The sequence below is a fragment of the Chrysemys picta genome, chromosome 6 (assembly GCF_011386835.1).
Source record: "Chrysemys picta bellii isolate R12L10 chromosome 6, ASM1138683v2, whole genome shotgun sequence".
NCBI lineage: Eukaryota > Metazoa > Chordata > Testudines > Emydidae > Chrysemys > Chrysemys picta.
The window spans coordinates 23947727-23961494 of record NC_088796.1 but is presented as its reverse complement, the minus strand read 5'-3'; the positions used below and the strand labels follow the sequence as shown (position 1 = coordinate 23961494).

The 13768-nt window shown below is 43.9% G+C and overlaps 1 protein-coding gene across 2 annotated transcripts in view; it reads left to right on the top strand.

Moving 5' to 3' along the window:
- AMACR (alpha-methylacyl-CoA racemase) overlaps positions 1 to 13768 on the top strand; it is a 37633-nt gene that overhangs the window by 11023 nt on the left and 12842 nt on the right. For both annotated transcript variants that reach the window (XM_065598839.1, XM_065598838.1), the window contains one exon: positions 4969 to 5155. In XM_065598839.1, the coding sequence (XP_065454911.1) occupies positions 4969 to 5155 (187 nt within the window). The remainder of the gene's footprint in view (positions 1 to 4968; positions 5156 to 13768) is intronic.

Genomic DNA, 13768 nt, shown 5'->3' with positions numbered 1-13768 from the left:
TTCTCTGTTTAGGTTGGTATTTTTGACATGTTTAGTACATTTTTATTTTTTTTATTCATTTACAAATGAATATCTCATTATAGCCGATAAAGTATCTCTCTGGCTCTGCGTTTACATTTCTCCATGCCCATCTGTCCTTCGTGTATTCTTGTGAGCTTGTCAGCTTTTTATATCTTGGGCACTACTATTCTGTTTCCTGTAAACAATATGCTAAGAGTAACAGACAGTTCTGCTTTGAACTGGAAATATGGACTTGGTATGTAATGTCCTGGCCACCCTGTGGAAATAGCTTTAATTACCTCTGTAAAGACTCATCATTTGCTGTAGCCTCAGCAAATTCATTCCGCTTCCTTTCTGAGACAAGAAAATTATTTCTTTTAATCAGGTTGACATGCACTATGTCTGACTCCACCTCTCTTTCTACTACAGTTTTATCAAATGTTCTGGACAATGTGTTCACTACCACCAACTTTTTTCCTGGTGTATATACAATTGTTAAATCATACAGTTGGAGCTGGAAAAACAGTCATCATACTGTGGGAGGAGTGTCAACTAACCCCTTCTTTGCAATTGATATCAGAGGCTTATGGTCTGTTTCTGCAGCAATTGGTCTTCCATAAATGAACACATGGAATATTTTACAACCATGCATTAGGGCTAAAGTTTCTTTTCAGTTTTGGCATAGTGGCATTCTTCTTCTGTAAGAGCCCTGGATGCATTTACCACTGGTCTCCAATGGTAGTCATATTTTTGTAGTCATGTTGCCCCTATGCCTTCTTTGGAGGCATCAGTGGACAAGCTGGTCAGTCTCCTGTGGTCAAAATACCTTAGCACAGGGGATTTCTGAATCAGTTGTTTCAGGTTGCCAAACTCTTTGTCCAGTTTAGCGTCCCTTGTCCATTGACTGTTCTTTTGCGTAAGTGCATGGAGGTTGCTGGTTTGTGCAGCCAAATTAGGTATAAATTTACCAACAAAATTAACAGTTCCTGTGAATCCCTATACTTTCTTCTTCTTTTCTGGGTGTGGCATATTTGTTATAGCTTGTGTTCTGCTAGGATCAATAAAGTTAACTTTTTTCCTAAATAGGTTATTTCTCTGAGCCTGAATTTACATTTTTATTTGCTTAGCTTTAGACCTATTGCTCTAGCCCTGTCCATTGTTTTCTCTAACCTGTAATTATGTTCCTCTGTTGTGTTGCCCCAGAAGAAAATGTCATCTATATGACTTTTGTGCCTTCAGTTTCCTCAAATATTTGCTGCACAGTTCTATGAAAGATTTCTGAAGCAGATTTTAGACAAAACAGGAATCTGCGAAAGCGATATCTTCCATATGGTGTAATAAAAATACATAATTTGGATCTCTTCTCATCTAAGGGAATCTGCCAGGATTATGCATCTAATATAATAAAATACTTTGTACCAGCCATATCCCCCCAAATGTCTTCCCTGATATATAACTGAAAGTGTTCTCTTTTGATATAGTCATTATGCTTCCTTAGGATCCAGGCATAATCTCAGTGTTCCATTCTCCCCCCCCCCCCCCATTTGCTAGTGAATGCACCTATTCTGTAGGCTCTTTGAATTACATTGTTTGTTACTAAATGATCATGGTCTTCTTTTGAGATTTTTTTCCTCATACTTAGAGGAATATTTCTAGGGGCTTGTATGATAGGACAATTTGGTTATGGCAGTTCAATTCTATATTCAGTTGCAAATTTTCCTATGCCCTCAAAAACATCCAGATACTGTTCCTCTGTCCTTTATCTCCTCCACCATATGCACTCTTTGGATCAGCCCAAGGGCTTGGCATGTCTTTAAACCCGCTAAAGATGCTTTATTTCTTTTAACAGTTACAAAGGATATCAATTCTTTTTGATCTTTTACCTTCACTTCTAGTACTCATGTACATCTAGTAGGAAAGAGTTCCCTATTATAAGCTTTCGGTTTAACCTGTTAGTTGCCATGTTCCCTGTTTTTTTTCTTTAACCTTTTAACGCTAATATCTGAAAAAACAATTACCTGAGTGCCAGTGTCCAATTTGTAGGTTATTTGGGGTACGTCTATATTTACCCGCTGGTTCGGCGGCAAGCAATCGATCTTCTGGGATCGATTTCTCGCGTCTTGTCTAGATGCGATAAATCGATCCCGGAAGTGCTCGCCGTCGACGCCGGTAATCCTGCTCCGTGAGAGGAGTAGGTGGAGTCGACGGGGGAGCCTGCCTGCCGCGTGTGGACCCGCGGTAAGTACCTTTAAGTTCGAACTAAGATACTTCGACTTCAGCTACGTTAGTCACGTAGCTGAAGTTGCGTATCTTAGTTCGAATTGGGGGCTTAGTGTGGACCAGCCCTTTAGAGTCCCATTAGTCTCTAAAGAAATTATCCATTCATCTGTTCCTTCCTCTTCAGATACAGTTTCTAGATAGAACTCTTCTGTGCTGCTGTTTTTGCTCTCATCCTGGATTATGGCATCAGCATGCACGCTTTGCTTCCTCTTCTGCAGTTGTTGATCCTGACTGCAGACGTAGGTAAAATGATTATATTTCTTACAAATATTACAGCGCTTACCAAAAGCTGGGCATCGTTGAGGCCTGTGTTTGTGTCCACATCTTGTGCAGTCCTTGAAGCTGCCCCTTGCAAATTCTTGTGCTTTATTTTTTTCATGCTTCTGTTTTTTTGCTCTGTACTGAGTGACTGCTTGCCCGTTTTTTCTCTCTCTTGTTACTATATTCAGAGTGGCAGTGGCCTGTTTTCCTTCCATTTTTTTATTTTATTCAGAGTAATATCAGCTGCCTGACACAGTCTTACTGCTTTATCCAAAGTGAGAGTCAGATCTTCCTATAGCCTTTTTTGGAGCTTTGGATCTATGATTCTAATTACACTTTGATCCCTTATAACTAAGGCTTTGTTTTAGTCACGGGTATTTTTAGTAAAAGTCACGGACAGGTCACGGGCAGTAAAGAAAAATTCACGTCCCGTGACATGTCCACGACTTCTACTATACACCCCTGACTAAATCTGGTGGGAGGGGGCAGCCTGAGGGCACCACGGGTGCTGTGTGTGGGGGTGTGGACTGGGACCCCCTCTGGTGCTCGGAGGGGTGGGGGGCTGGTGGAGCTGGCAGGCTCCCTACCTGGCTCCGCGCCTCCCCGGAAGCGGTGATATCCCTGTCGCTCAGCAACTAGGCGGAGACGTGGCCAGGCCACTCTGCATGCTGCCTCCACCCAGAGTGCCAGCTTTGCAGCTCCCATTGGCCAGGAACTGCAGCCAATGGGAGCTGCGGGGGTGGTGCCTGCAGGCAGAGGCAGCACGCAGTGCTGCCTGGTCATGCCTCCACCTAGGAGCTGAGCAAGGGGGATGTCACCGCTTCCAGGGAGCTCCACAAGTAAGTGCCACCCAGAGCTCGCTTCACCCCGTTCCGTGCCCCTGCGCCTGCCCCCTCCATCACCCAGACTCTGGTGCTGGGGGTAGAGGGGCGGTGGCCTGAGACTGCCCCAGCAGCGGCTGGTGCGACTGGCGCAGGGCCATGCTCACCAGCTGTGCAGAAGTCACAGAGGTCACGGAAAGTCACAGAATCTGTGACCTCCGTGACAAACTCGGAGCCTTACTTATAACTGAATCTGTTAATCCACAGTTGCAAATTTGGCTCATTAGCTTCCGCTCTATTAGAAATTCTTCAAATTCTCCTTCCTTTTGTCTTCTGACATAAAACATGTACCTTTCAAATGTTTACTTTTTTTAGGTATGCAATATTCTTCAAATTTCTGCACAGTTGGGCCATAACTCACTCTCTTGGCCTGATCTAATGCATGCCTTCAACTCCTGTGCCTCAGGTCCTGCAGTGTTTAAGAAGATTGCTATTTTCTGCTGGTTTTCTTTCCCACCAAAGCTAGCTGCTTGCTTGCATGCATGCATATATATAATCTCTGTTTGAATCTCAACCCGGAGTCTGCTGCATTACCTGAGAGTTTCAATTCTTTGGGGATTTTTAGTTTGTTTATCTCCGAGGTGACTCCTTCACCACAGTCCTCTCTTCTTTGTCCTTTCTTCTACCTCACTCTGATACCATGTGTTGTTTGTTGATTTGTAAGAAGAAGGTATAGTCTAGACTCTTAGAAGTAAGGCTTTACTAGAACTAAAACAGAATTACGTAAGACAAAGGAGACCCATGTGCTCCTAGCTACATACCTGTTGAACCTGACTTCAGACTGCTTGGGTTTTCTCTATCCCAGTTCCTCTATCATGTGTTCTGCTCTTAAAGGTACAGGGCATACTCCTAACAATTCCCTTGATACCTTTCCATTTCTTTTAGGATACCTCTTACATAAGTTTAATTTGCTCAAAGCCAAACATACCTTTTGGTTTCCTGTAATCAGTGCTCCGAGCTCTACACCAATATGTCAACACCCTCACCATCTCTGCTACCCTGTAGGGTTCCTAAAGTGTGCTCGCTGGTGAGAACAGGGAGCTCCACAGATTAGAGAGAGCTGTGGGAGAATAGTCAGGTTAACACAGTGATCTCTATGTGCATCTCAGTTTTCTGGGTACTGAGAACTAGAGAGAGGTGTTTCTCTTTTGACTTCCTTCTCATTTTCTGCAAGCAGTCTTATCTCAGCCAGTTAAGTGCTGCGGCACTCACTGTCCTGTAGAGCCACTGAGCTTGGCCTGTTACCTTACAACTCATTTCTTTGCTATTTGAACCACTAGGAGCTTGATAAAATAAGAAACTTCATCTGTTCAGTATATTAATATGTCTTCTTATCTTTCAGGGCTCCTTATTACTCCATTTAAACTTAAAAAAATCACACACATTATTTTAAAGGCAAGTTTGCTCTTATGAGAATATTACAATTCAAAATCCTAACCTTAATTGTAAATTTATGAATACTTGTTTGCGTGGAATTGCCAGCGATTTCACTAGTAGCTCTAAATTTTTTTTTGTTTTTATTTTTGTTTTTAAATAAATCTTTAAGGTAGAAGGAGCAGCATATCTAAGTTCTTTCCTGTGGAAATCACAAAATTTAGGCCTTTGGAATAGACTTCGGGGGGAGAACTTGCTGGACAGCGGAGCACCTTTTTATGAGACCTACAAGACCCTAGATGGGAAATTCATGGCAGTTGGTGCCATTGAGCCCCAATTCTATGAGCAGCTAGTAAAGGGTAAGTAACTTTCAGCAGTTGGTTCATACATGTGCCTTTCCTCAGCCAAGAGTGGTTGAATGAAATGAAGTCATTATCATTTGATATTTGTTCCATGAAATCCATTATGTTTGTTTTTTTGTACAGGCAAGAGACCTTTTGAAACCAGTTTCAATAAACTATTTTTTGTAACATTTGGATGAGTAGGTCTTTTTTAAATAGATATTTTTAATTACAGATTTTCTTCTGGAGATGTGCTACTGTGTTGTTTTGTGACTGAACTACTGAACAATTTCTTTGTAAACCACTATTCTCAAAGGATTATAAATCTGCTTTAAAAACTCATTGTGGGTGGAATGCAAGGTTTTAGGCTAGACTGCAAATTAAAAAATATCTTTCAATTTTTCAAATAAATTAATTAAACTATTTTAAAATGCACTTGCAATGTAGATAGTTCGTAATAGCATTTGACTTTTTAGGTTAAATTGGATTTTTAAAAACAAGTTGGCTATTGTAAAGTAACTTTTACTGCCAAATTTCATAAAGCTTTGTAGTGTCCGACATCAGATTGTCACGCTATTAATCTGTCTTGCAAATACTATATGCAAGTTTTTCTAAAAATCCATGATAGGTAAAGTAACAAACTAATAAAAGATGTTTAACACTAGACTTCACTAGACTTTCCTCTTGCACTTAAAACCTGATGTGCTCCTTGCTTCCCACATCTTGCCCCCATCCCCAGTGATAGACCTTTCCATTTTCTCCTGTCAGAAGACTGGGACTCCTTTAGAATTGAAGTTATGTACACTTTACACAGGAAGATTTGGGATTTATGTTCCATTTCCAATATTCAGGTTATGAACTGTGCAAGAATCTGCTTTCAGTTTTATCTAATTTCAGTTTTGTTTTGCAAGTAGAAGAAACACCAAGATAGGAGGTGCATAAGGCAAATGTCTAAATATCTGAGTATAATAAAGCTCTGCTATGTTATGCACAGTGATAAACACACTGCACAGTTTTAATTTTGAAAGAATAGTTTTTATTCATTGTTTTGACTGCTGTAAGCCTGTTTTTGAATAGAGTGTTAAGTATAATTAATTTGAGTGCAGCTGGGATCCCAGTTGGAGTGTGACAGCCTTATATAATCCAGGACAATCCTTTTATTCGTTTGGTATAACAAACCCCAAATTTGCCTCCATTGCTGCTGGCCTTTCATAAGTTTCCCAGCCTTTGTAATTGCAGCATCTCTGCCATGTTCAGAAGAGACACTTCTCTTGGGAAATAGCTACGTAATGCTGAGTGCCGCCTTATGAAATTCCCTCTCGCAACCTGCCCTCTTCTCTGGGGTGGAGCCTCCGGGCCTGATTCCACTCACATCAGTATAAATAAGGAATAACCCCATCAAAAGCAAAGGGGATGGCTGAGGCATACTCAGTGTGGCTCTTTAGGTCCTATCTCAAGCAGATGGTTATTCCCTAGAAATGTTACAAGGGGTCATACAGCCAGACAGCAACATCTCCACATTCAGACAGAACTAAGAGACTGGTCCTATTGCGTTGAAGATTTTCCTTCTCCTTTTGTGCACATGCACTCTCTCCATAAACAAACAGCGATGATGGATCAGAGGGACATATTGCCCCTGTCCAGCAACCAGTGATGGGAGAATCCTTCATTCCTAACTCTGTGATGGCTTCTTTTGTATAATTGACAGGCCCTATTATGTATTCCAAACATTTTTGGTCTACCAACTCACAATGATTTGAGCAGCAGAAATAAATGGGGCTGTGTACAAAAGGTACTTCACTTGTAGTACTCCACTAACTTGAACAGGTTCTGTAGTTTCAGTAGAGAAAAGAAACTGGACCTAGGACAGGGAAGCAGGACAGAGATTGTAAGCTCATTCATGAGTAGGCTTGGCAGAATTCAATTTTTATTTTTTTTTCTGAATTTTGATAGATTATACCCATTTTAAAGCATTTTTTCTATTATCTATTTGAATTTTCACAGCTGTGGGAAATTAACGGAGAGTCAGATATTATTTAATGACAGTAGATGTTGAGATTCAAAGAGTTAAAGCTTTATTTTTGTAACAAGACTAATTCAGAAGTCTAAATCACAGAACTTTGCCCATAGTCTTCTGTTCCCACAGTTAGGTGGTTTGAACAAAAAATAAATTAAGTATGGGCCATTTGTTAAAGGCACTAGAATGCCTATTATGTCTTTTGCTAGAGTCAGCAGATGATACCAGATTTTTGAAAGCTTTACAAATTTCAACTCATGTCATCATTGTAGTAAAAAAACATTGAGCTGGTCTTCAGAGAGATTCATGGAAGTGTTTATTTTGAACTTTTCTGAACAGACTGGACAATCTTACCATGGACACTTAAGTTACTGATGCTGCTAGTGCATGTAATGCTACGCTGGGCATGACAGGCAGGGACTGGGTTTCACTTCTTCGGTATTCAATTGCTGTTATGCTGTCATCCCAGGGCACTTCACGTGCCATGTACAAGTCAAAATTGTGGTTGAACTCTTCTGCCTTACAATGGAAAATACACATAATATTTTTGTAGTTGCTAAAATTGTATGACATCTCAGCCTTGACAAACGGATCAAACACTTTACAGTTGGCAAGAAGAGATCTTAATCCAGAGAGTCCATCTGGTAGGTGGCAGGATATGGTTGCCTTCAGTTTATTTTGAAATTCTGATGCAAAAGCATGCATTGCAGATTAAAAGAATTTCCTTTTGGGTCTCATTGACTCAAAGTTCACTTCTTTTAAGGCATTACATACAACAGCAGCAACTTTGAAATTGCCGTAAAGCAGGGTATCAATGTGATGTAACCAGGCTACATTTGTTTCCATTTGCAAATGAACCCTGTGGCTTTTTCCCAAAAATACATAAAGAAAAAGAATTTGCAATACAGTTCTTGCTGGTTTCTATCATCTTCAGCCATCCAGCATAGTTTCATTGCCTTCTTTGCGATGATTGCATCTTCTTCTTTAATGAGTTTGTCACACTGTCCCAATGTATATAAATACATTTTGCTCCCTCAAGCCAGGCAAACCAGCATGATGGTACAACATGAGGGGAAACAGGCAAACCTGATGGGCTCATGCTGTTGCTTGTACAGACTTTAAAAAACCACTTGCCTTTGCCTGTTAGCATGTTTAAATATCGCTGGAAACTGTACTACAGATTTGTTGACATTTTGGAACAAATCAGTTTAGATTGCATGCTTAATGGCTGTATGCAAAAGATGAGCAATACATGGAATGTGCAGCAGATAAGGATACATTTCTTTCAAGTCCTTTACTGAGAGCTGGATGTACATTGGGGAGTCACTGTTGAGTGACATACAGATTTCCCACATTTGGCTGTAGTCTTGCAACACATCTTGAATCCTAATTGAAATTACCTCCACATTGCATGTTTTTGTCACTGAAGTATACTGCAAGGACGTTCATTGCTGGCCATCCCAAAAGCTCTGTGGTTTCATCAGTGTCTAAAGACAATTTCTCACCACTCAAAAGATCCTTATTTACAGCTTGTTGGTGAGTGAAAACTTTGGGCAGGTGTTTTTCTTCCAGCGGATGATGTACTGGGTGAGTGCATGCTGGTGCATACTTGTGCATACTTTGTATAATATAAAGCTGGAACCATGGACAGCATTCCTTGGAATTGCCTCCAAGCACAATGCACATACGAGATCATGAAGAAAATCTGTAACTTCTTCCATATTTTGTCTCAATCTTCCCAAACACACTTCTATTGAAGCCTGGCCTACCATTGCTTGACTTTCTTTTAATTTCAAATGAGACATACAGTTCAGATGTTCAGCAATACAATTTAACTTTTCAGAGATTTCTGTTTTACAAACTTGACAGAGTAAAATGTCCTCATATCCCTTTCCAGACATCTTCACCAGTTTGAGTTTGGTGTTAGGATATTCACTGCAGTGTTCTTCTAGGGTTTTTTTTTTTTGTGACCCATTACAGACATAAAACAACAAACTTGCTCGTCCTTATTGTACACACATATTTAAGCCCCAACAACAAACGTAATTGCATTCATGCTTTTCCTGAAATTTGCACTGTTGTGTTAATTAATAAGATCTGCTTGGCGGCTACTGTAGGCCTTTGCCACATGATTGTTTATTTCCTCTGATTGATCCTTGCTTGGCCTCATGGCCAACCGTATGGTCCTGATCCTGTTGGGACCACAATGAGGAGGACAAGCCCTGTGTTGTGAGGGAGATCACCCCACTGCTGAACAGCTCCAGCCTGGGGGCTGCCTTTCCACACTCCTGGGCAGAGAGTGAGTGAGCAGGGGCTGCAGCGGGCTCACTGCATTGCTGCAGGTCCAATGACACTGTATCACTGCAGGCACCAGGTGCAGGGAAAGCTGCCATCCTAGTGGGGCAGAGCAGAGACTCCCAGCCAGGACTGTGAGAAGGAGGAGCCCATGTCCACAGGGGAGGCTACACCACTGTTGAATGGCTCCAGCCTGGGGAGGGCCCCCTCACTCCTAGTTAGTGAGTGAGTGGATCCTTGACTACAGGGCTGTAGAGGGCTCCTTGTGCAGCTGTGGGGCTGCTGACACCAGATCTCTGCACAAAAAAAGTGCAGGAGAGGTGTTATACCAATAAAAACTAGCAGGATCTTATTAAAGGGGACAAGATAAAGATGCCACATTTATTATAACAATTTGATTTATGACCAATAACTAATATCTTAATCCTTATACACACACATTATACCTAATACCTATACACACACACACACATTCACACACACACACATCCATCAGATGTTCTGCAGCTGCTGCATAGTTACCAGTCCTGCTTGAGTCTGTGGCTTGAGTCTGCAGCTTGGGTTCGTAGCTTGTGGCGGCTAACTGGCCAGGAAAGCCGGGCACAAGGACGAGCTGGGTCTCTGTTGGGCATGCACCGATGCCCTTCCATGTTGGCAGCAGAAAGTTACCGTCCTCCAAAGTTTTCCATCTCACCCATCCTTTTTGTAGGCTTTAGTTTGAATCCAGAGTCTATAGGTCTTGTTGTGTCATGCTGCCTTCAGGTTTGGTGAGTGATCACCCGTCAATTGCAGACATGACTTTCAGCCTTGAACCGGGCTTTGATCTTCCTTTTATTGTACCTTTTCTTTTTAGGGTGGATTCTTCTTACTTTGTTAGGGCTCTTGTCTGCATCTTCAGCCGATGGTGTTTGAACTCTATTTAATCAGGACAGGCTGGGGCTGGAGGTTGATTCCATCATCCATACATACCTCATTCACACATCTAAACTAAACTAATAAGATTACAGCAGGGTTTGCAAAAATGAAGGTTGCAGCAAGCCCTTACAAAATGGAGTAAGCGTTTTAAAATGGGGTTTGAATTACAATATGGCAAACAGTGAACAGAAGTTACACTGTAGGCAAGTGTAATAAATGGTGAACAGAAGTTACAATACTGAAACAGTGCAAGTCTCAGGGTATGTCTACACTACGGGATTAATCCGAATTTAGATAATTCGGATTTGAGAAACAGGTTGTATAAAGTCGAAATGAGTGCGGCCACACTAGCACAGTAATTCGGTGGTGTGCGTCCAAGTACCGGGGCTAGCGTCGATTTCTGCACCGTTGCACTGTGGGTAGCAATTCCATAGCTATCCCATAGTTCCCGCAGTCTCCCGCGCCCATTGGGATTGTGGGTTAAGATCCCAGTGCCTGATGGGACAAAAAACATCGTCGCAGGTGGTTCTGGGTACAGCCTCACTTCCTCCCTCCCTCCCTCCCTGCATGAAAGCAACGGACGGCAGACAACCATTTTCGCGCCTTTTTTCCTGGGTGGGTGAACACTGCAGACTCCATACCACGGCAAGCATGGAGCCCGCTGAGGTCAAGACAGCACTCATGAATATTGTAAACACCTCGCGCGTTCTCGTGGAGTTTATGCTCAGCCAGGACCAGAAAAACGAGGAGAGGAGGCAGCGGCGGCGGCAGCGCAGCGACAAGCATGATGAGGACATGGACACGGACACGGACACAGAATTCAGTGAAACCACAGGCCCCGGTGCTTTGGAGATCATGTTGTTAATGGGGCAGATTCTATCCATGGAACGCCGATTCTGGGCAAGGGAAACAAGCACAGACTGGTGGGACCGCATAGTGTTGCAGGTCTGGGACGATTCCCAGTGGCTGCGGAACTTTCGCATGCGTAAGGGCACTTTCATGGAACTTTGTGACTTGCTGTCCCCTGCCCTGAAACGCCAGAATACCAAGATGAGAGCAGCCCTCACAGTTGAGAAGCGCGTGGCGATAGCCCTGTGGAAGCTTGCAACGCCAGACAGCTACCGGTCAGTCGGGAATCAATTTGGAGTGGGCAAATCTACTGTGGGGGCTGCTGTGATGCAAGTAGCCAAAGCAATCACTCAGGTGCTGCTACGAAAGTTAGTGACTCTGGGAAATGTGCAGGCTATAGTGGATGGTTTTGCTGCAATGGGATTCCCTAACTGTGGTGGGGCAATAGACGGAACCCATATCCCTATCTTGGCACCGGAGCACCAAGCCACCGAGTACATAAACCGCAAGGGGTACTTTTCAATGGTGCTGCAAGCACTTGTGGATCACAAGGGACGTTTCACCAACATCAACGCGGGCTGGGCGGGAAGGGTTCATGACGCTCGCGTCTTCAGGAACACTACTCTGTTTAAAGGGCTGCAGCAAGGGACTTACTTTCCGGACCAGAAAATAACCGTTGGGGATGTTGAAATGCCCATAGTTATTCTTGGGGACCCAGCCTACCCCTTAATGCCATGGCTTATGAAGCCATACACAGGCAGCCTGGACAGGAGTCAGGAGCTGTTTAACTACAGGCTAAGCAAGTGCAGAATGGTGGTAGAATGTGCATTTGGCCGTTTAAAAGGTCGCTGGCGTTCATTATTGACTCGCTCTGACCTCAGCCAAAGAAATCTCCCCATTGTTATTTCTGCTTGCTGTGTGCTCCACAATCTCTGTGAAAGTAAGGGGGAGACCTTTATGGCGGGGTGGGAGGCTGAGGCAAATCGCCTGGCTGCTGATTACGCGCAGCCAGACACCAGGGCGATTAGAAGATCACACCATGAAGCGCTGTGCATCAGAGAAGCTTTGAAAACCAGTTTCATGGCTGGCCAGGCTACCGTGTGAAATATCTGTTTGTTTCTCCTTCATGAAAACCCTCCCCCTTTACTGACTGATTTTCTGTAAGGAACCCACCCTGCCCCTTCCCCCAGCTTTCTTTCAAACCAAATAAAGTCACTATCATTTAAAAATCATTTATTCTTTATTAATAGATTAGAAAAAGAGGGAGGGAACCCGGGTGGTATTTGGGAGGAGGATTGCTGGGAAGGAAAAAGCCACAAAGAAAAGGTTAAAAAAATGACAGCCTTTTGCTTGGGCTGTCTACTGGGGTGGAATGGGAAGGTGTACAGAGCCTCCCCCCCCGCGTTCTTACACGTCTGGGTGAGGAGGATACGGAACATGGGGAGGGGGGAGGGTGGAACAGGGGCTGAAGCGGCAGTCTGTTTTCCAGCAGCCGTTCCTGAACTTCCACCAGACGCCGGAGCAGCCCCAGCGTTGCATCCTTCATCCTCTGGTCTTCCTGCCGCCATCTCTCATCTCGATCGTCTCTCCTCTCCTCACGTTGGTTCCTCCTCTCCTCACGTTGGTCCCTCCTGTCCTCACGTTCACTGACTTCTTTCCTATACTTTGAAACTGTTTCCTTCCACTCATTCAGATGAGCTCTGTCACTCCTGCTGGATTGCATAATTTCAGAAAACATCTCGTCTCGCGTCTTCTTCTTACGACGCCTTATCTGTGATAACCTTCGGGATGGAGGAGGGAGGCTTGAGGAATTTGCAGCTGCTGTAGGGAGGGGAAAAAAGAGAGAATTGTTTTAAAAGCTACATTTTGCAGAACAATGCTTATACTCTTTCACGGTGACCAACACTGTTCACATTACATAGCACATGTGATTTCTGTGCAAGGTCGCATTTTGCCTCTTAATGCTGAGTGCCTGTGGCTTTGCTGCTAGAGATCACAGGTCTGGGCAACAGAATTCGGCTTGCATGCGGCCATGGTAAGCTTCTGCGCCGTCCTTTCCCACATACCAAGCATAGCTTGTAGAGTGCTGCAGAAGCCTGGCCAATCTCAGCCAGTTGGGGGGGGGGGGCAGTGTGGTGGGGCTTGTCTGGGCCCCTTCAGGCAAGTAGAGTGCTGCGGTTTTTCTGTTAACATTCAGCAGCACCAGAAAACAAACTAACCCCCCCCCCCCTCTCGCCATGAATTCTCTGGGATGATCGCTGTACCCCTCCCCCCCACCGCGTGGCTGGTATCAGGGAAGATCCCTGCAGGCACCAAACTACCCCCCCCCCCCGCCACCGCCCCCCCCCCCGCCATGAATTCTCTGGGATGATCACGGTACCCTCCCCCCACCGCGTGGCTGGTAACAGGGAAGATCCCTGCTAGCCAAACGCGAAAAACTCAGGGCCAATTTCCCATCTGCGCTTGGCTAACTGCAGGGAAGGATTTATTTTCCGCCACAGGCAAACAGCCCAGTAGGAACGGCCACCTCTGTCCCCTTAATTAAGTTCCCATAT